The sequence below is a fragment of the Nicrophorus vespilloides genome, unplaced genomic scaffold, assembly GCF_001412225.1.
Source record: "Nicrophorus vespilloides isolate i.1.1-1 unplaced genomic scaffold, Nicve_v1.0, whole genome shotgun sequence".
NCBI classification, from domain to species: domain Eukaryota; kingdom Metazoa; phylum Arthropoda; class Insecta; order Coleoptera; family Silphidae; genus Nicrophorus; species Nicrophorus vespilloides.
In genome coordinates this window covers 57,055-78,315 of record NW_017097167.1, presented here as the reverse complement: position 1 = coordinate 78,315, position 21,261 = coordinate 57,055, and the positions used below count along the sequence as shown (strand labels likewise).

Genomic DNA, 21,261 nt, shown 5'->3' with positions numbered 1-21,261 from the left:
ATCGGAAACAACAAGATGAACAATTGTTACGGTGGTGGAGATGGCGCAGGCGTTCGGTTAAAGGGTGTTGGGTGGGTATTGCATTTGGCAGGGGAGGCAAATAAATTCACCCTCGGGTTGGTAGGGTTTTCACGAGGCTGGAAAATTTACCTACCATTACGGACGTCGAGTTTATCATCATACGCGACCCAGCTTCCAGCACCCACATAAATTCCACTTTGGTTCCACTGCCCCCGATATTATATTATTCTGACGGATTATCCCGCATCCAGCAAAATATTTTTTAAACAAAAGACAAACAAAAAAAAAATCTAACCCCGTCTTTGCAACAATCAAATATAATTATTTTAAGCAATTTTTTACAAAACAATTGTTTTTAAGCAGCAAAATATAAATTAATGACACGAAAGAAGTTTTAGTGTAATTGCACGGAACGATATAAATTGAGTTTTTGGTGAAACAAATTCATTTATAAGATCATAAACCTATTATATTTTGAGTCGTAATTAAATTCACATTATCGCTGAAATCGTGGGCGATTTGCAAATAACATTTAATTAAAGCATTTCGCATTACAATGTTCCTTCTTTCTTTTTTTTTCCTACTTTTATTTGCGTTCCGCTATCCTTCTTTAACTTCATTCTTTTCTCCTTCTATTTTCGTCCTGGCCCCGCAGGACGGCATAATTAAAATTTGCCGCCGGCAATTAGGAGAGGGCGGTGTGGGTATCTTGGCGGGGGCGGCAAGCAAGTAGCGACTCTGGCTTTCTTACGGAAATATTCCACCTCCAGAGCACTTAGTTTCCCCATTCGATTTACATAAGCTAATTACTGTAGGGAAAAAAGTTCCTAGCACAAGAGACGATGTGAGGATAAAGGAGACGACGAGGAGAGAGAACAATGAATGTACATGAAGCTAACTATCAATCGAGCAAGGCGAAAGACACACAGAGCACATCCAAAGTGGATTAACACGTGCAAAAAAATAAATATGCACGCAGCTTTTAATTAAAGTGCAAAGCTCAGAGAGTACACGTTCGCAATTAAAAATAGTAAAGTAAGTTGGAAATAATGCAAACAGATTTACTCGCGTATTTTTTTTCTATATATTAAAATATATGCTTATTCGTACACGTTTTTTTTATTTATTTATTTCAAAATTAGTTTTCGTTTTATGCAAAATCCCGACGGTGTAGTTACATGTTTTCCTTGAATGTTTCATTTGCAGGCGCTTAATTAGTGTCCGCACGGTGAAAATAATTTGTTTCGCACAGTTCGTAATATGCAAGTGAGCAGCCATCATTAAAAGAACGTGATCACAGGTCTTCCAATATTTCAACTCCAAAGAACTCTTTTACAGAAAAATAAAGCAATATAATATGTTGTGTATTTATATAATGAATTCAGGAATTTAAAGAAATTTTTAGAGTATTTGAAAGTTTTGGATAAGAAATTCATTGTATTTGATTTTATTGAAAATGTTTGTAATTTTTTAAGAAGAAGTTTGTAGAAATGTTTGTTTGTTCTGGATATTTAATTTTGTTGCAAAATGTATAAAAAATAGATGGAATTTGTATGAAAAATAATGATTTATTCCAAGGTTTAATATAGTTAGAAATATGAAATTGTAGCGGATGGATTTTACTGGGTAGAAAGAGAGAGAGAGAGAAGGAGAAGGAGGAATGGCACGCAACGGGTGTTTATGTTCCACGCCACGTGCACTTTACATCCGGAGGAAGCAAACAAAAAAAGAAACAATCGATGAAAAACAAAAGCAAAAGCTAGTAATTGAAAGCGAGAGGGTTCAGAGTATTGATATTCTGGACCCATCCGAGCTGTGTATTCTCACAGTGCGTGAACTGAAATATCTGTCATATTAGGAATGTATGTGGTGTGGTTATCCTATAACGCCGAATTATCCTGCAGGAAGTATATTTCTTATGAAAAAAATAGACAAATAAACTAACTTAAATCGTCACTGGTTAATCAAATTTGGAATAATGAAATGGACATGAGTGAATGAATTAAGCAAACTGTGAATGAATATATTTCGGATAAACTGGGTCCGTGTTGTACGGTTCGACCTCAAATTAAATCGCCTAGCATGTATTTCATCTGAATGAATTCATTAATGGAAATTGTAACTCGCTAGCGTTCTAATCAAACGTCGTTGAGGAGGAAATATAACTCCATTACTGGAGCAGCACCCGGCGCATCCGCAATTTGTTCCGACCCCGAGTGCGCTATTCCTGTGGTCTCTGGTCTATGCTCTGGTCTAGGTCCGAATGCAAACATCTCAATCAGCCAATTGAATTCTACCCCTGATGTTGTTGCATGCGACTTCTTTATGGACGCATGAATCCAAAGGATCCGGCCCTTTTGTGCGTTTCCGTCGCATCGTTAAACCATTTACAAATGCAGGCCGGCGTGTTGAAGTGGGATGTAAGATGTTCATTAGCTTAGAGCTCCGCCGTTTCGCCGGAAACGCCATAAATATTACGATGCCCGGACATGATATATACGCAACCCGGATCATATTTCAAACGGACTTTCAATTTTCCTAATCGCCAACATAAAAAAAAACTACTGAAACAAATGTAGATGAACTACATGCATTTCAGTATAAAATTTACTATCTTAATTTATATATATCATTTACAACAGTCAATTAACTTTACTTTCATTAAAAAAATATAATTTTTTTTTCATAAAATTTTGTTTTAATGAAAATTGAAATTTTCGTATATTGTGCAATTCTGAAATAATTGAAATTATGTATTACCTTTTTCTGATTTAAAGATAAATAAAGAATAATATTTTTTTTCAAGAAGTGTTGAAATTTTCATGAATTGTATTGTAACCAAAAATTATAATTTTTTTTCATAAAATTTTGTTTTAATGAAAATTGATATTTTCGTATATTGTGCAATTCTGAAATAATTGAAATTATGTATTACCTTTTTCTGATTTAAAGATAAATAGAGAATAATATTTTTTTTTTCAAGAAATGTTGAAATTTTCATGAATTGTGTTGTAACAAAAAATTATAATTTTTATTCATAAAATTTTGTTTTAATGAAAATTGAAATTTTCGTATATTGTGCTTTCTGAAATAATTAAAATAATGTATTAACTTTTTCTGATTTAAAGATAAATAGAGAATAATATTTTTTTTCAAGAAATGTTGAAATTTTCATGAATTGTGTTGTGTAACCAGTTTTTCTGAAATAATTGTAATTTTGTATCGTTGTAACTTTTTAATGATAAGACGTATATTCATATTTCGGATCCGTGGATGCTTGGTCGGCTTCGGCAAACGTTTCATACACATAGATAGATATATGTGAATATGCATATACATGAGAGGCTCTATTATTTCGTGTAGATGAGTCAAGATAGAAAAGGGCTGGCTGGCTGGCGGCGGTATGAAAGGCATTGTAGGAAATGTATATGAATATTAATGTGGCCCTTTCATTTGGGAGTCGTAAACCTATTTAGGTTTGGCATCAGGTTTTTCGTCGCGCCATGTTATTTTAATTATTCCACCCCCGCAACGGCCCCCGGGTCGCGCCCCGTGGATATCGCCACGGCCGTATCTACGAGAGTAAACCACATTTATGCGAACAGCGAGCGAGCAACGGGGGGCGGCGGCAGAGGCGGCAGCAACGGCAATGGCGAGGGGCGGCTTTAACGGTGGGGAAAAGTTTTTTAAGTAAATGCCAACAACACGGATCATTTCCACCAAACGGACGCAACCATCTAAGAATCTAACGACCTCCACGACCAAAAGAAAACTAAAGAAATCTACTAAATAACAAAAGAAAAAGTTTTATATTATTAAGAATTGCAAATTCATAAATATAACAGTTTCAGTTGTTGGTTTAACTATTACTAGCAAATGTATACATTCACCAAAATAATTGTTTGTTTTCATTTATGTAATAAAATGTTGAAAGAATGTAGCCCAAAAATTTAAAATGTATCGGAACCGATATTACGATAAGTTATTGCATAACATCGGCGTTGCTTTGTTTCGTTTATTTTGTAGTCTATATCGAGCTGGTTGCTCACTTGCGGCAACGTCGGAGGAATGGATGGAAAGAGTGCATAGGCGAGGAATAGCAGCAGCAGCAGTAGTAGTAGCAGCAACAGCAACAACTAAGGGTTGGCTTTATTGTTCCGTTCCGTTTCGCTCCTCTAGACACCCTCTAGGCCCGCATGCATAAGCGAGGCAGCCCTTAGCCGGAATGATATTCTTCCACGATGCTGAGTCATCAAACGGAACAGTCCTAAATGCATTAAAAACGGAACGCTCTGCAGATCCTATCGGCAAACACTCCAGTTTCAGGCAACCAGTCTAATTCGAAGTTCGGAGTTTAACCGGTCCGTGATGATGATGTTTTTTTTCTCTCCCTCTCTCTCTCACTCCTTTTATTCCACTTCTTTCCCTTTCCTTTCAACTCCTGCTCATTCCTCGTCCTTTTCTTTTTCTAGCGGAGCTCAGTTTACTTATAACCACTGCAGACCGTAAAATCCGGGAATTGATTTCGCACATGTTCCCGGTTTGCCGCTATTTATTGGAGAAAACCGCGAGCCACAGACGATCGAAATAATAGGGAATCTGGGGAGGCTGTAAATATTTAGGATGCCGGAAGTGGTTTCCGGTGGAAAACCTTACGCTTCGGACAGACTCGTTTCAGCCTGGCTGAAGTTTATGAAACCGATTGTACAATATGACAGAGGACTGGGAGCAATTATAAATGGTTACCTTATTTCCGGAAAGGCTTGTTAATCCGTGATCCTGCCAAATCACCATCACACATACATACATACATATATAAACATGCGGGCGATATTGAATTTCGGAGTGCGCCAAAATTTCGCATATAATATAGATGTCGAGCGAATGGAAATCCCCAAACCGTAACCGGAAATTAGCTATTTGTTTCGGGAGTTGAAAATTTTAATTCCCCGCGCAGTCGGCAATCCGAGTGCAAAACACCCAACCCCCTCGACAAATGCGATATTTACAATTCACCATAATTTTTACCATTAATTATTTCTCCGTAATCCGATGGAAATTGAAACTGGATTTAATAATTCACATTTTTTTTTAAAAAAAAATCAATTTCCATAATTTCATATTTCTCAAATTCTTAGATATTTCAGTTAGAAATTATGAAAAAAAAAAGCTAAATTTTTCATTTTCTTCAAATGTGTAAATGTTTCAGTTAAAACAATACTAAAAAACAATTTGTAAACTTTCATGAATCGACGAGTAACAATAATGTTAATTAGATGCCGTGAATGTAATTAGTACTCAATGACACAAATATAAATTTGTAGTTAATTAATTAACAAATACGGCAATTACCTTTAAATAATTTGTAATTACTGATCTGCAATTTATATTTGACAATAACAGTCAAATATATCTGTTTTTATATTAAAACAAAATTAAGTAATTATTAATAACAAATATTTTATAGAAACTCAAATAATGTCAATAATACTTTTATTATGTCCGATTTTGCTAATGGGATAAAACTCAATGTTTTCAAATTACCGGTCAACATTTTTTTTTAATTTACATACTGAAATTTGTAAACTCGTTAATTGATCCATTAGCTCCATTAGCATTTTTCATATTTCCTCAAAAAAAAAACAACATAAAAAAACATATAACAATAACCAAATGGAAAATTAAGCATAATATTTGTGTAGTATTTGGTATAAATATTTATATTTTGCAGGAATATTAAAATAATAAAAGTAAAAACCCCTTAATTTGATAGGAAGAAAAATCGATTACTTTTTGTGTTCGCATAAAGAAAATTACACCACAAAGAGTTAACATAAAGTTAGTTTCTTAGGGTAGTTAATAAAGATACTGTTTACTTTGTAAATTGTGAGTTATTTTATTTGCGAGTGCATCCCGCACGGAGCGGGGATAAAGAAGGCACCGACATGTTATATAATAGATGAGCTCTCATGAATATCCGATGGAGGAGAGGCGAACTTTCGTCCGTGGAAGCTGATTAAATTTGTTTTTCGTGTTAATATTTAAATAACCCGCCTTTTTCTTCCATCTCCATCCAATGTATGTATGTATATGTATATATATATATTTACATGGTAGTGCGCCAATATAAAATGATCATGTAGCATGCGGCAGTTCTTCGGTTTGATGCTGTGAATTGGATGTGCGAGGGTGAAACAAGGCACATAGATTATAATGGTTGGAAAGTGGGACGTGATGCGATTACTTTTAACGATAGATCAGATGGGGCTGTCTTAGAGCAGAGGCTATTATATTTTCGTTGGCGCATGCTATAAAACTGCTAGAGAAGATCCAATGCGCCACACGGCTGTGCCGATATTATGTCTGCATTTAATGCAAACCGCATCAGAAACAAATCATGGAGAATTTATTGCGGAAATTGCAAAACGTCGTTACTCCATTTTCAGTAAATAATAATAATAATAATAGATCGAATGCACATTTCTAAATATTATAACCATATTTTTATACATACACAAGTTTTAGGAATTTTCAATAGTAAATTTAATTATTTATTTACAATTAGGGCCAATTAAAACGTTTACTCTCAATTTATTATTAATATTCTAATAAGGTTTCAATACAATCGATTAAACTTAAAGTTTCCCACAAATATTTATAGAAATTACTTATAAACCACAATATTCAGTTTATCTTCAATTAAAACTTTTATTTCCATAATAAAGAAAGTAATTGATTTTCGTTAATTTTTTTTCAAACTGAATGCGCAAATTTAAATATAAAAAAAATACGTAATTAATTATTGGAAATTTGGGTAATTTCGTTACTTAATTTACGTTAAATAATAATGGTTATTACGAGTATATTGAATTAGTTTCCGGTTCGGCAGTTGTTGTTTTTTTTTGTTCGGTTTAAAAATGCAAAACGCTGATCGAGCGAGATTCAACACATTTCAATTCGTAAATACAAAATTGTTGATTAATAATTTACAAACATTCAATCACAATTAGATAATATAAATTACAGTTGAAACAACATATTTTTTGGTTTGTTTGAAAAGAAATATTAGTTGTGTGTTTTGTCTATTGTTGACTGAAAATAAAACAAAATCTAGATTTAATATGATTAATTTAATTGTTTGCTTTAGAGAATAACGTGTATGTAAGATTTTAAGTTCTTTGTGTAACTAAACTTGTTTGCTTAGCTTTATAGCAAACAATTGATATTTATTTTGAAATTTTCTTAACTTTGATTAAAATTTACATTCTGAATAATTTCATTTGGAATATAAAATATTTTTTACGCTTTTTCTATAGAATTGTATATTATTTTTATAATTCTATAAATGGACAGACTTTTTTTCAAATAAAATTAGTATTTTTCTTAAAAATTTGCTTTAATTGTGAATATAAAATTTTCTTTGTTTACAGTTGTATGTTATGTTTCGTTTAGTGTGGATCATATATAATTGGATGTAATAGATCTGGTTTAGGCAGGTGTCTAGACTGGAGTATAGACGGCATCCGCAGCGTGTCTCAAGGAACCTGTCGCGCCACGGACACATCCTGCGCGTCCTTAAATAGTTACCGAAAGTGAAAAGTTTCCCCCCGATATGGGGGGCGGCTAGCTGCGACACATGTTGCTCGCAGCGAAAGGAGGCAAAACGCAGGTGAGCAGCCAAAATGTACCTGATTTGTTGATTGGAGCGTTGTGGTTGAGGGACAGTTTGCTCTGGTCGTATTTGGCGGTCATGGGAAGCTGACCGGTAGACATGGCGGTCATAGCCGGGGCGGGCATCATTAGGGTGGACATGGTCAGCATTCTCTTTCTCGTCTTCTGTAGCCACGCACTTATAGTTTTACCCGAACGAAAGTGACTTTCCTTCCTTGCTTTACGCGAATAAATCTTTGTTTATATTTAAACTTCGAATTGAAATTTAATTTAAAGTTCGACGTGATTGAACTAATTGATTTATTTAATGAATGAATTAATCCGCGGGAATCGTCTCCAAAATTCCGTTGGCTTTATTAATTGCTTTATATATTTAGGTTGTATTTGGTTTGCTTTAAATAGACATTTAAGTTCTCTGCAGGTACTTTGATCTCACTGAAGTGTTACACTATCTACAATTAGCGCGTGCTGAAGCGGTGCCGCGTGCGTTCAGGTCTGGCGGCGAAACTAGCCGCGCGGCCCGCTCTTTGAAGACTGTAAGTCGCGGCGCACTCGTATCATGACGTTTCGGGGGCGGCGGAAGCGGCGCGGGGGCGGGATTTCCCCTATGGTACGGCGAGCGGCGGGCGACGCGAACTGCGGCCCGGCGGCGGCGCTCTTCAGTGCGCCACTTGGCTGGATGGCGCGCGGATCCGCAGCAGCCCGCCGCCGCACGTCCAGACCACGAAGAGTCGATGGGTTTAGCTATGGATCGATGGATGGATGATTATGGAACCATTCATCCACCATGGTAAGATGAGGACTAACCTTAGTTACCTCATCGCACCTGGTGGATACCCTCAACATGATCCCCCGCGTCGCTTCCACCCTGTCTCTTTACCATAGCACATCATCTGCTGCAGACAGGGCGAATGCCACCCCCGCAATGCATGCGATTAAAGTAGGGTGCAGCCCGATGTCCAGCAGCTAATCATCCTCCGACCACAAAGACACATCTGCCATCCGAATGCAGGACGACCCATCCAACGGAGATACATTGGGCCGCATTACAGGCTCGTCCATCTGGCTATAGTTCTGCACTGCGGCAGCCCGGAATTACTTGCGCTCATATCTCGAAGGTAAGTAACAGGTGGCCAACAGTCAACACATGAATGCCTCTGCGTCTTCGCAACGCGTTACAATATTACAGAAGCCGCATAATTAGGCACGTCCTTTGACCCATCTAAATCTACCCTTTTCCCAAAACACAAGAACAAACTTTCACCTCAAAAAACTAAGAATACCATCACCATTCTTACACTTTCACATTGTGTGAACAAATTTTTCCTAAAGGGTCTAAGTAAATATTATATAATATTTTTTTTTTTAAATTAAAACTTAATATTTTACAGCTATAATATGATTTTTTTTAAAGCTTTAACTAAGGTAGAGAACAGCGTTCCAAAAGCTCAAACACGGTAAGTCGGATAATCTTACGTTGTCTTAAATACAAGGAACTTCAAGAATCTCCTTTGTACGCCCTCGATAACGTGTTTGCAGTAGTTGTAGTAAGGATTCCGGACCGGAGCGGCATACTCTAATTTGAATCTCGCTAAGCGATTTGTAAATCTCGGAAACGCGGTAAAACTTTTCATAAAATTTCTCACAACAAAATTGCAATTTTCAACAGATTCCATTAAATATATTAATATGAGTAAAAAACAATTAATTTCTAATTATTTTATATAGTTAATTTATATTCAACTGTTGTTAATAATTAATTAACTTTATGTATTTATTTATTATTGTTTACTTTTCGATTTATATGATTATTGCAATAATTAAATTAATAGTAACATAATTAATTAGAGTATAAAGTTTATATAATATATTATGTTTTATTTATGTTTTTAAATTCTGAACTGTTCATATTTATATCCGCAAAGTTAAAGCAATTAATGTCATCCCCATATCAAATTTAATGTATTTTCAAATAGAATTGCTTCTAAATAAAGTAACATGTTATAAAAGCATGATCATGAAAAGGTAACTTGCCATCAAAAATGAAACATGTGCGACGACGTTGAAGAACTTTTTTTGGTGTTTAATAAATAATTATGCCAAACAGGAATTCGGTTATTTTATATATTATATAACATTGCTTTATTCGAGTAAGGAATTCAATTCAATAAACTTGTGTTAATAAATGAGAAATTATTTGTCATCATCATCATTACCATTGAATCAAAACTATTGTTACGTAAGTAATTTATTCACATTTCTTGTAATTCTAACGATGTAATCATGGAAAATATTGTTGTTTTGTTATATATTATGATCGATGTTCAACAATAAAAAAAAAATCATAAATTTTCGAAGTATTGTTCAACAAATATGTAATAATTTGAGTTGTGATTGAGGGTGTAGGAATTTGTTGGTAATTATTTTCTGCCAGACTCAAGCCCAAAATGCCACCGTCGATGACACTCAGCGAATATGGGAATACCCAAATCGAAGTTAATTTTCCCCTAAACAACAAAAGCGCGGGGGAGGCGAAATGCAATTTTTGGAATGTATCGATTCCATGCGCAGCCGACGAATACAAATGCACACAAACACATACAAAAAAAAAGTACATTGTCTCCGGTTCTTGTCTCTTTCTCTCTATATTTTTTTGTTGTTGTTGTTTCTCGAGAATTCCCGAAATTCTCGCATGTCCTGGCATTTTCGGTTAGTGGCTCTGAGCATTAACTGAGACATTCTTATTTTAATTCCGTTAGGTTTTGCACGAAAACAACATGACCCTAGTTTTGGAGACGCCGCACGGGCGGACCGTTTCAGCATTCTCCATAACATCACGATGTTCTAAGCTAAAGAAAACATCATCTCTCGCAATCATAGATTACTCAACAAGAACACTCAACGTCTGTTCGTATTTATATTTGCATTCATATTTTTTTTTATTCTTATCTGCAGGATAAAGCTTGCTGTTAAAGGCTTATAATCAGAAAGTTGAAGATAAACAAAATAGAATTGTGGAAATGGACGAAACTCAAATGGACTTATGAATTACATATTAAGATAAATGAATCTCCCAACTTTTTCTACTACTGTAGTTGATATTTCTTTGTTTTATTATTAAAGATTTATATTTCAAGAGGAAATAAATTTTTTTTTTAATTTAGAATTAGTATAGAAATGAAAGTATAAATAATCGATAATCTTGACGTGGGAAATTTGCTATGTGGATGGATATTAGGATACAGATTTTAGCGGTAATAAGATTTGTGAATGCGCCGGGTACATTTTGCTTTCAAAGCTTTTATGGCGTTAACGTTAAGTTAACGTTTCGAATGAAATTAAAAACAACGCTCGCAGGCGCTAAACATTTAGAAAGGAAAACTTATTTGCGACCGTTAATGGAACTTAGAGCACGTGTCACGCGCAAGTAATCGTCGAATTGCTAATTTTAACTATTGAACTTAGAGCCATTGAAATCCTTGGATTAATGGATTTTCAAATGCAGATGCATATTAGCGCAAGGTATATCAATGGATACAGCTTAACCATTTACTATTATACTAACAACGAAATGTAATTAAATTCGCAATCTAAGGAAATACTGAGAACGTATTTATCCAATTTATTATGCATGTTTTACTTTCATCTTTCTTCTTTATGCACATTTTTCAATTACATAATCATATTTTAATAAAAACAGAAGCTTTGTAGTTAATACGTTTATGAAAAATTACATTAGAATTTTCAATTTATTTTCTCGTACACTTTCCATTTCGAGGATAAAATTTTATTAGTAACGTATTTATTAAATTTTTCAATTTTCTATAACTTGTTGGTTCTTTCCCAAATTTTTTTGTGCCTTAGCTACAAATTCGTTTTAGAGTGACTTTATATATTAAGAGTTTGTTTCTTTCAAACTTTCGAGTTTTCTTGAAACCTTCAGTAGAGTTTTGTAAACTTAATTTCAAGTTGTTACCTATCCAAGTATATCCACTTTCTTAAATTAATATATTGATTTGTTTTTCAGAGTTTATTATAGTAATACATTTACTAATTAATAATATGTATATTTGACACAAATAAAAACAAATCTTTTTATTAAGAAAAATAATTCAAATGCTAAATTATATTGTAACATATATACAGATATTTATATGTGTGTGTGTTTATATATATATAAAATAAATATATATGGTTTGTATGTGAGCGTTTGTTTGCAGAAGCAATTTGTTCGGAAACGTGTGATTGATAAATTATGAGTCCGTAAAGCTCTAAATTCTGTCGGAAATCGCAATGTTTGACCAAAGTATTAAATATCCGCCGGAAAGGGGTAAGTGATATATAGGAAGATTAATAGATTTTATAGCAGTTGCACCTACAGCTATAAAGGAAAACTAAGCTTATTTTATTATAGGCAACTATTACTCCAGGAGGCTTAATTCGCGCTCTATATATCTCCGAAATTACATCCCGTTGCAGAACTTCAAGTAGATATAAATTAGTCGTTTTGCCAAATTGCGCATCAAATATATTCATGTGTATATATATATATTTAATTAATTTGAAGTAATTAGGTGAATAAGTATTAAGGTGAGTTTGGTTCGTGAGTACATTCTAGAGGATAAAGCTTTCCAATTGCTCGTTTGAACAAAAAGCATACATTGAGAAATAAAATATAACTGGACAATATGCAGCGTACGAATACAAGCAAACTCCAACAAACAAGCCAGACTCAGATCCCCTTAGGGCTGTTGTGATATAATGAAATCCTATCCATTCGTTATTTACCTCTATAATAATACAGGACTACGGTCGCACCTGAAAGGACAACTGTCCCCTTTCCCCCATCTCGCAGCAACAGTCATGTTTCATTACGCTTAATGGGAATTCAGGCGACGTATTTAACCGAAACTTTGTGGCGCCATTACAAAATACACAGAGGGTAGCAAAAAAAAAAGTAATAATAATAATAATATACAACAAGTTATAACGAAACGAAGATGAAATTGGGAAATACTAATTCAATATGATTTAAATGCTAGCGTATATGTTAAGTATGTGTCGGAGCGTGTGCAGAATGTTTATTGGTGGTAATTGGAATGCGGGGGCGGTTGCTTCCTGTTAGTCCTGCTGGGCGCGCGAAGTGTGAGGTATGAATAATATTGGCTTTGAACCGGTATAGCCGCTCCAGCTTCCGCCAGCATGAATATGCTTTCTTTTCTTGCTCGCTAAAAGATGTCCAAAATAGACGGCTCGGTAGGGGGTGAGTTTTTCGCGTAAAGCGATTTATTTAAATTTTGATATGCGCGCCTCCAAAATGCATGCGTCCGTAATAAAAGCAAGACGTCGGCCGAAGTATCCGAAACTTTATGTGCTTTTATTCCCGTGCATGTTGAGATATAAAAATCCCTGCATCCGATGGGATACTTATGTTTTATACGTCGGGGGGCTTTATTAATATGAATTTTTTAATGCTTGTATAAACATGGATAGGATCTGAGAAGCATTGAATACAGTTGCATAAGGGCTGCATTTTTCTTAAATACTTCTTGATTTGCAATATTTTTTACTTATTTTCTAAAATTGATTTTACGGTCTGAAAAAGTACTGTAGTTTATATCGAATTTGTGGTTTAGTTCTATTGAAAATGCATGTATTTGGTATGGGTGGCGGCGGCGATTGTACGAGCGCTCGGTGGCATAACAATTGTCGTTTGTAGAGCGGCTGGACGTAATTTAGCGCAGGTTAAATTGTGTGACAGTTTTTGCACCCCCCAAGCGTCCGACTGTCCAGGTGTATTAGCAATGCCTCAAAAACTTTGCGCAAATTAATCATTCGCAATAAAACACATCAAAGGTCGCGCCGCAACTCCAGCGGAAACGCAAACACCCATAATTACGAAGGCCCGCTCCAGAAGCAGCTTCCGTTTTTCCTTTTTCCGTTTGCATTTGCACAAACGATGTCCGACGGTACGCGCCACTTTGAAGATCGTGCCACATCGGACAATGAGGGTGGAAAAAACAAAATAAATTATATAAAAATATATATGTATGTATGTTTACTGGGGTGAGAGTTAAGGGGTGGAGATGTTGGGTTGTATTGTTCTGTAATGCTTGCTAATAAAGCCCTGCATGAGTTTCAGCAACGAGCGTTGGCGCGGCTCGTATGTCCTCATTGCCGTGACTTTTCGTACTCATTCATCCTCATTTCACACGGCTCACGGCCTCCCCAAAAAAAAATATTAATTACATTTATCCATTTGAGTTTGTTAGTTTAAATGAGACCGAGTATACCGCAGCGCAACCCTCTAAACACATCACAATCTTATTACCCCGTGTAACGCGCTCTCCATATCCGAGGGTTTATTACTTAAAAGCCAGAAAATTATAATAGGTGTGGAATAGTGCGCAAGAAGAAAGCGAAAGATGAACGAAGTAAAGAACGTGTACATGACGGCCTTTGCTTTCTAAGGGATGTTGTCGAATTTGATGGCAGGTTGAAAACTAAAACGTATTTCGCCATTCGTGAATGAAACAACGAAAAAAAAAAGTAAAATAAAAGTCGTGCGCAGCGGAGAATATAAAAATGTACGGGAGGGAAATCAACAGTGAAAGGGGGTCGAAGGGTGGAGAGGCTTGTTCGGAATGCATACACAATGTTGGACGTGTCAGTTCACCTGCAGTGCGGAAAATAATGCCAGTACAATAATAAAGCCCCCCCGAATGACCGCCATAATATGTCCCCACTTGTCAGGCTCTGCACTAATCTGCACAAAGCATAGTTCTTATAATTACAGTACAGAGGGATTTTATGTCTTTCTGTCGGAGCGAAACTGTTTCATACGGCTGTTGTTCAGGTATGAGCAAACGTATTTGCTCACAGACGCGACAAAGCCCATTTATAATGTTATTGTTGTTACGCTCTCCCCATCTTTCTACCCTACCATTCTTCTTTTTTTAACCCTGCACCGTACATATACCTACATACATTTATATCCATGATTCCGAATAAAATACAATACTGCTGTATTGATTACACCACCATTGTTTCCTTCAACCACAAACGCATAGAAGTACAATTTGTTTTTCTTATTACGATACTTTCGTTTTCCACAACGAAATTGATAATAAAATATTAAAAAAAAAATCTTCCTCGCAAAAATAGATATAAGGAATTCAATTATTAGGTGTAAGTGCGCAACAACTTGGAATTGAAAGGATAATAATCAATATATTACATTTAAGATTTCTAAGAAAAAAAATGATATTTATTTGAAAAGCAGTACTCAGAAAAGTATATGACTGGAATTGGATTCTCAAAGAGTAGTTTCATATAGATCAAAGGATGTTATCTGAGTTGGAAGGACAAGGTAAGAAGTTATTGTCTGTCTTTGAAAGATGTGATGCATAGCAACTTTCAATGAAATTGATATTCTTGGAAACAAAAATGTATACTAGCAAATTTTAAAAGTATATGCATTGTTTTTGAATATTATATTGCCCAAGAATGATATAGAATTGTAGTGTTAATTCAAAATATATGATTGCAATGAAGTTGATATTGTGTAATGATTTGAGGTGATACATAACAACTTGAGATTCTGTGAGTATAGAAGACAGTGTATAGGCTGTGCATTAGGAGTGGATCCGATGGAGAAGAAATAGGAGAGGAAATTATGAGTGATAAATTATGGAGCACAAAGGAAACTCGGAAATGTGACCGATCTGAAATCTTTCGGGATCGTTTCAGATCTGAGATCTGGCTCGAAGCTAGATCAAAGCATCAGATAATTGGCTTTGTTACTTGGATTTCATTGGCCCGCTTCCCCTTGCGTTTACGTTCACTATCCGACAATATTCCGGATGCATGAGATTGATTGCGCTGCAGTTCTTGATTTGTGTTCTTAATTAGTTTCTTTAACGAAATTAACGGCTAACTGTGGCAATTAGCTCTAACCGTTTCGAAGAGTGGCGCAATCGAACAAATAAAAAAACACCTAAGATCGAGAAGTGTCGATTTCCTTTCTGGTCAGGTTTTCATGATGAATTTGAAATAAAACAAACTGATAATAATAATAATATTGCAGCGGTTACAGTTGAATCTCTTTTGTTTTGCTGGTGGAAATATTGTTAGTTTGTGCCCTTTGCGAAATGCAGTTAACTTGTTTGTTTTCGCTTGAAGGCCGAACGAGACGACCTGTTTTTGCTCAGCTTTCGTCGTCGTCGTATTTATTTTAATTCTATTCCCCGTTTCAATTTTAATTGTTTTCTGGTTGTTTAGCTGGAGCCTAGCGGAGCGGAGGTCCTGGAACTGGAAGCGGCGGTGGAAAAGGAGGCGGCAGAGGCGCGGGTGCGAGCAAATAGCGTCGCTTAAAATTTACATTGCATTTAAAGTACAAAGGGAAACATTGTATATTTACTTGCGAGCATAAGATGCGAGATACACCTATAAATATAAAACGCAAAAGTAATGCAGGACGGGGTCGCATCTGTGTCGTGGGTGACGTATGTAAACTTATAGACTCCTGTATTTGGCAATACGATAAAAGGATAGAAGGGTGGGTGAGAACATTTCGCTAAGAGGGCTACATCTGGGCTAGACACTCGCCGATAGCCGGATGTCCATATCGTCTAATATTTACTTTTTCTTTCGAAATTCCCGCCAAACTAAAATAACAATTTTCTACCCAATTCAATATAATCATTTATTTTAACATTTCTAAATAAAATTTATCAAATAATTCAAAAAAAATTGTATTATGTATATTTAAAATAAAAGAAAATTCCTTTGAGAAAATAATAATTTACATAAAAATATTTTGATTCATTTTCTTCCAAGTCAATTTTCCAAATACAAATCTCAATTTGTTTCGCTTCGTCTGTACGTGCTTATTATTTTTTTTAAGCCTATGCCAGATATTGTTCAAGAGAATTTGAAATTCGATTATTGCATTTGTTAAAACAATGAGAGTCGTCTTTCTCTGCGCTTTCGTGCAATAAAAATCCACGAATGTTCTGCATGCAAGCAGCACCGTCGACAATATTTGCTTAAATGAATCGCGGAAGAAGAGTAGTTTGTATAAAATACACATTCCACCGATTTCGGGCCGCACGCTTTTATTCCGTATTCGGATTATACATAAATATTGAAGAGGGAAGTAAGCAAGCAAGTAAGTATATTCACAGAATACAGCGATGTTACACAATAGATTAAAGTATGAGAGAAAAATGAAAGGTTTAGGAAGGATATGCAAGCGAAATATTCGATGCCTTTGATGTAATGCACGGACAGCGCGAAATCTGATCATTCGTAAAAAATAAAAAACTTATCATTCTTTACATGGAATCTTTAACAATTTTCCAGGAAACGGACAGAATACGGAGTACAACGCACACGTAAACAGATACAGAAATTCGCCCTTTTAAACTTCTTTCAGCGAGGATGAAAAACACCCAAATCGATTTACAATATAAATAATAAATGCATCCCATTATCCACGCACAAAACAACAGGTAGGGTGTATAAAGCAGGGAATATACGCGTCCTCACTTAGCTTCAGCCTTCAAATCCATTGGGAAATGAACAAATACAACATTGCCCTAATCCAATTATGCTATGAAAAAAATCCGTATTTGTATCGTTAACTATTAATAATAGCCTTTCATAAGACAATCATGTAGTCGCCAGCAGATGTGTCTTTGTTAAAATAATTGGAAAAATTATTTTCAAAATATTTTATACAAATCAACAAATATTGATTACCGTAGTTAGAAAGTCGTGTTTAAAACCTTATGCATTTATTATATTCAATTTTAACATCAATATTTGTTTTAAAATTCTGAGAATCAATGAAGATTAATTATTAATACGCTTAATATTGTTTTATTAAGTGAAATAAATTGATAAAAAAATAATATAAACAGTATTAAATGAAATGGGGTATTAATGTGTGTGTGTATATATATAATTTTAAAATAAATAGAGTAGCTTCGTTTTGAAATACTTATCGAAGGAGATAAGTAAGTATAAATGGAGCCGGGTATATTCTCTGGCAACAATCGCCGTCGGCCGCTTTCACTCGTAAAATATTTATTTTTGCACGGTAACTTCATAAAATTTAATAAAAGAGACTAATTAAAGCATAATAAAGGAGGGTGGAACGCTTTCGGAAAACACGAGAGAAGGAAAACAAAAATATTGGGAGCGGTGGTGGATACGCTGGGTAGTATAGTATACTACACTGCTATATCTATGCTATATATATTTATATTTATATGTGTACGCGATGAGTTGAATTAAAATGGACTATGGGATATGGGATATGGAATATGAGCTATGGGATATGAGCAGCAGGGCGTACGCAGAGCAGAGCAACGGCAGGAAGTGAAATATTATTATGGTCGGTCTGCCCATGCCGTCCCAATAATACCCAGAACTATGCGCGGCCTCGGAACGCAAATAACCCAACCGACCGGAAGAATTGACCAAAGAATGATTCCATTATTATTACCCATTATTTCGTCGAGACCGGCCCTTTTGTATATGCCTGTTGATGTGTACATTATAATAACATCACGAGCAAAAAAAGGGGCGAAAAAATTAGATATAAAAGGGTGAGTTAGACAGAGAAGAAAAACGTGGGTCTTCGACGCCGCCGCCACCCCCACGCAAACATCAACCCGAATGCGAAGGGGGTTTGGGGGATGGTTGCTTTCGTAATTCCCACCGGACGGCCCAGCCCTGTACACACCCTCCCCGCAATTTCTTTCCTTCTAAAACAAACGCGTACACACACACACACACACAGAGAAATATCAAATTTGTTTCGTGTTTAAACTATTCAATAATTAAGCTCACTTTATTTTCTCCCTTCACGGACCAAGAACAATGCACACTGCGCTAATTAAATACGCGAAGTACGTAAACACACTCCGAATGAACAATAAGCTAATAACTATTCTCTTTTATTGTCTTTTTGTTTTTGTTTTTGTTAATTCTCTTTTTGCTACGAAAAGCCGCACAGCGTAATATTCGTAGCCGCACGCATATGTTTGCCCCTGAAATATTTGATTTTAATTAGCCCTGAAATACTAATTTAAATTATTACATAATTCCAGCTAACGCAGTATAAACGCATTACGTTTACATTATAATTATGGAAAAGCCTTTATGAACGCGCGCGCGCGTACAAACACACGAGAACATTGGAAACACATGCAAACTTGGTTGAGTAAAAAAGAATAAACACGGCCTCGACCCACTTCTGTGCAGTCCGAAAAGTATAATTAAAGAATAACTAAAAGAAAAAATAAAATCGTTTCGAGGATAGTTGCAACAATTTAAAATCACCTTGTATTTTCTTTTTACCATCATAAATTGTATCAAATTTTCATAATGTTGATGTAAAGTTGAATGAAATTTTAAAAAATAATTAAATATTATAGTATTTATTATATCAGTATGCGTAGTTTTTAAGCTTGAATTATATAAGCTGGAAAATAAACAAAAATATCTAATATATAATAAGAATTTATATTTTTTTTAAAGTCGTGTAATTTTATTCACAATCTCTTCATCATTGAACATTGAGTCCTGGTGGATAGGTACCATTATTATGATTTTTAATTTGTATGTTGGCTGTCGTTTTGTAGTACATTTATGCTCTGCGATTTCACTATTTCCTTTGACTGTGATCCTTAACACTGTCATTGTCCACTTGGCTGAAGGTCCATATGCCCTATTGTTGCAAGCACCGAGAGGGCTCATAAAGGGCAAGGCTTGACCAGGATTCGAACCGTTGCCCAACGATTTGGTGGATGCAGAAGGTAATAAACACTTGTGCAAAACGATTTTAAATAACAAAAAAAAAGAATATTTATTGACAAAATAATATAGATTTTGAGATATCTGTATTATGAAAGAAACTTTTGTGTGAATTTTTTTGGATAAACACATAAATTAATAATACTGAAAATAAATCGTTTGAAAGATTTACAACGTTGGTGGAAATCGGGATTTGCGTGCAAACTGATTTCGCAATTTCATTGAATTACTGTTTTATGAAGAGTCGGAGGCAATGCAATGGCTTGAGAAGGTTCGTGCTATCCGTTAGCATGCTAATGAATATTATAGAGTCTTTTCCAAGGAACGGCTCGGCTCGGTTCGAAGCGTACGTAATAAACAGTTGCTGTTCTTTAATAATTTCCCGGAAACAATACGTGGTTTTAAGGATAACGATGCTTCCAGGATTAAAAGTGCCGTTTAATTGCAAGATTTCAAAGCAAACGAACCAAAAAATATATATATAAATATTATAATAATAATAATAACAGAAACGCATCATCGTTTGGTTTTATGCCGACCAAATTGTGTTTCCATATCATTGTGTACCTTATCAAAGAATGGACCTGATTGCTCCTTTGACCCTCTGTTTTCCGCTCTCCGCGTTCGTTTTTTTGCCCGTTTGGTTTGGCATTGTTTTAACTTTGATCAAAAAGCTTTATTTCTCTCTCAAATACTCATAGAATTCACAGGATGCTTCTCCCTCTCTCTGATTCAAGCAATGTATTATTAATTTAATTATTTTTCAATTAGTATTCCCTTTTGGGTGGAACATTAAGTATGCCGTTTCGACGCACATCTGTAATTAACGATTACAATGCGGCAGCGATTTAAAGTGATTTGCATGTGACGCTTTGTTCTGCGGATATAAATTATGGACGAAGCGATACACACTGGAACGTCCTCGTGGATAGTTACAAACTTTTCCTCATCCTCTCTTATTTTGTGTGTATTTATTTGTTTCTTTGTTTTTTTACACGTGAAGTAGTAGTAGTAGTAGTAACATATGGTAGTGCAGTTTATTCGGATGGATATCAAAGCGCGAGAATATAATACTCGGGTCTCGCCCCAAACAAAACCAATTTCCTTAACATGTTGTCTCTGTATTACTTGCTACCGCGTCTCCACGGTTGATCAAAGTTCTCAACGAACAGTAACCCTCACCCTCTGCAGTCGTCTTATTTTAGATCGTGTGTCACATCGTCCATAATTTAAGATTACTGAAATGCACTTTGCTTTCAGCGCATACGTTATATAATTTTAGTACACATTATATAACGGTGAGTCTACGCGAAACGCTATTATGAATCCTTCTCTCTCGCTCTATCTTTATATATAAACACAATTTATAAATTCCTATATGGCTAGTTGTAATTATACTCTACACTTTAGCGAATCAGTTCTCTGTCGCAAATATAACAGCGCTTCCCTCAGAAACTATACTACCTGCAACGACGTTGCTAAATTGGTAAAGTTTTAGGACTCTCTGCACCTAACTTGTTTCATTTATTGCATTTCATTTGCGTTATTATCCTTCACGAATTTATACAAACAAAAAAAATATATATATTTGCATCCCTAAACTATTTCACAAAGTAAATTAAAATTCGATATTAAAATTGTCAACTTTCCTGAATATTTCCAAGAAAGGATAGCGTTGGTGAAAAACCCTTGCGTGCTGTTAAGGTATACGGGTCGATAGGGATGGAAAAGTTAAACGCGATATGA

General features: G+C 35.2%; 1 protein-coding gene across 4 annotated transcripts in view; it reads right to left on the bottom strand.

Moving 5' to 3' along the window:
• The window catches only part of LOC108559227 (nucleolysin TIA-1), a 92,342-nt gene that overhangs the window by 17,628 nt on the left and 53,453 nt on the right, over positions 1-21,261 (bottom strand). The window contains exon 1 of one of the 4 annotated variants that reach the window (XM_017916437.1): positions 7,710-8,284. The exons of the other annotated variants lie outside the window; for them this stretch is intronic. Within the exon in view, the coding sequence (XP_017771926.1) occupies positions 7,710-7,842 (133 nt within the window). The 5' untranslated portion in view covers positions 7,843-8,284. Of the gene's footprint in view, positions 1-7,709; positions 8,285-21,261 lie in introns of those variants that run through there. 4 annotated transcript variants of the gene reach the window in all.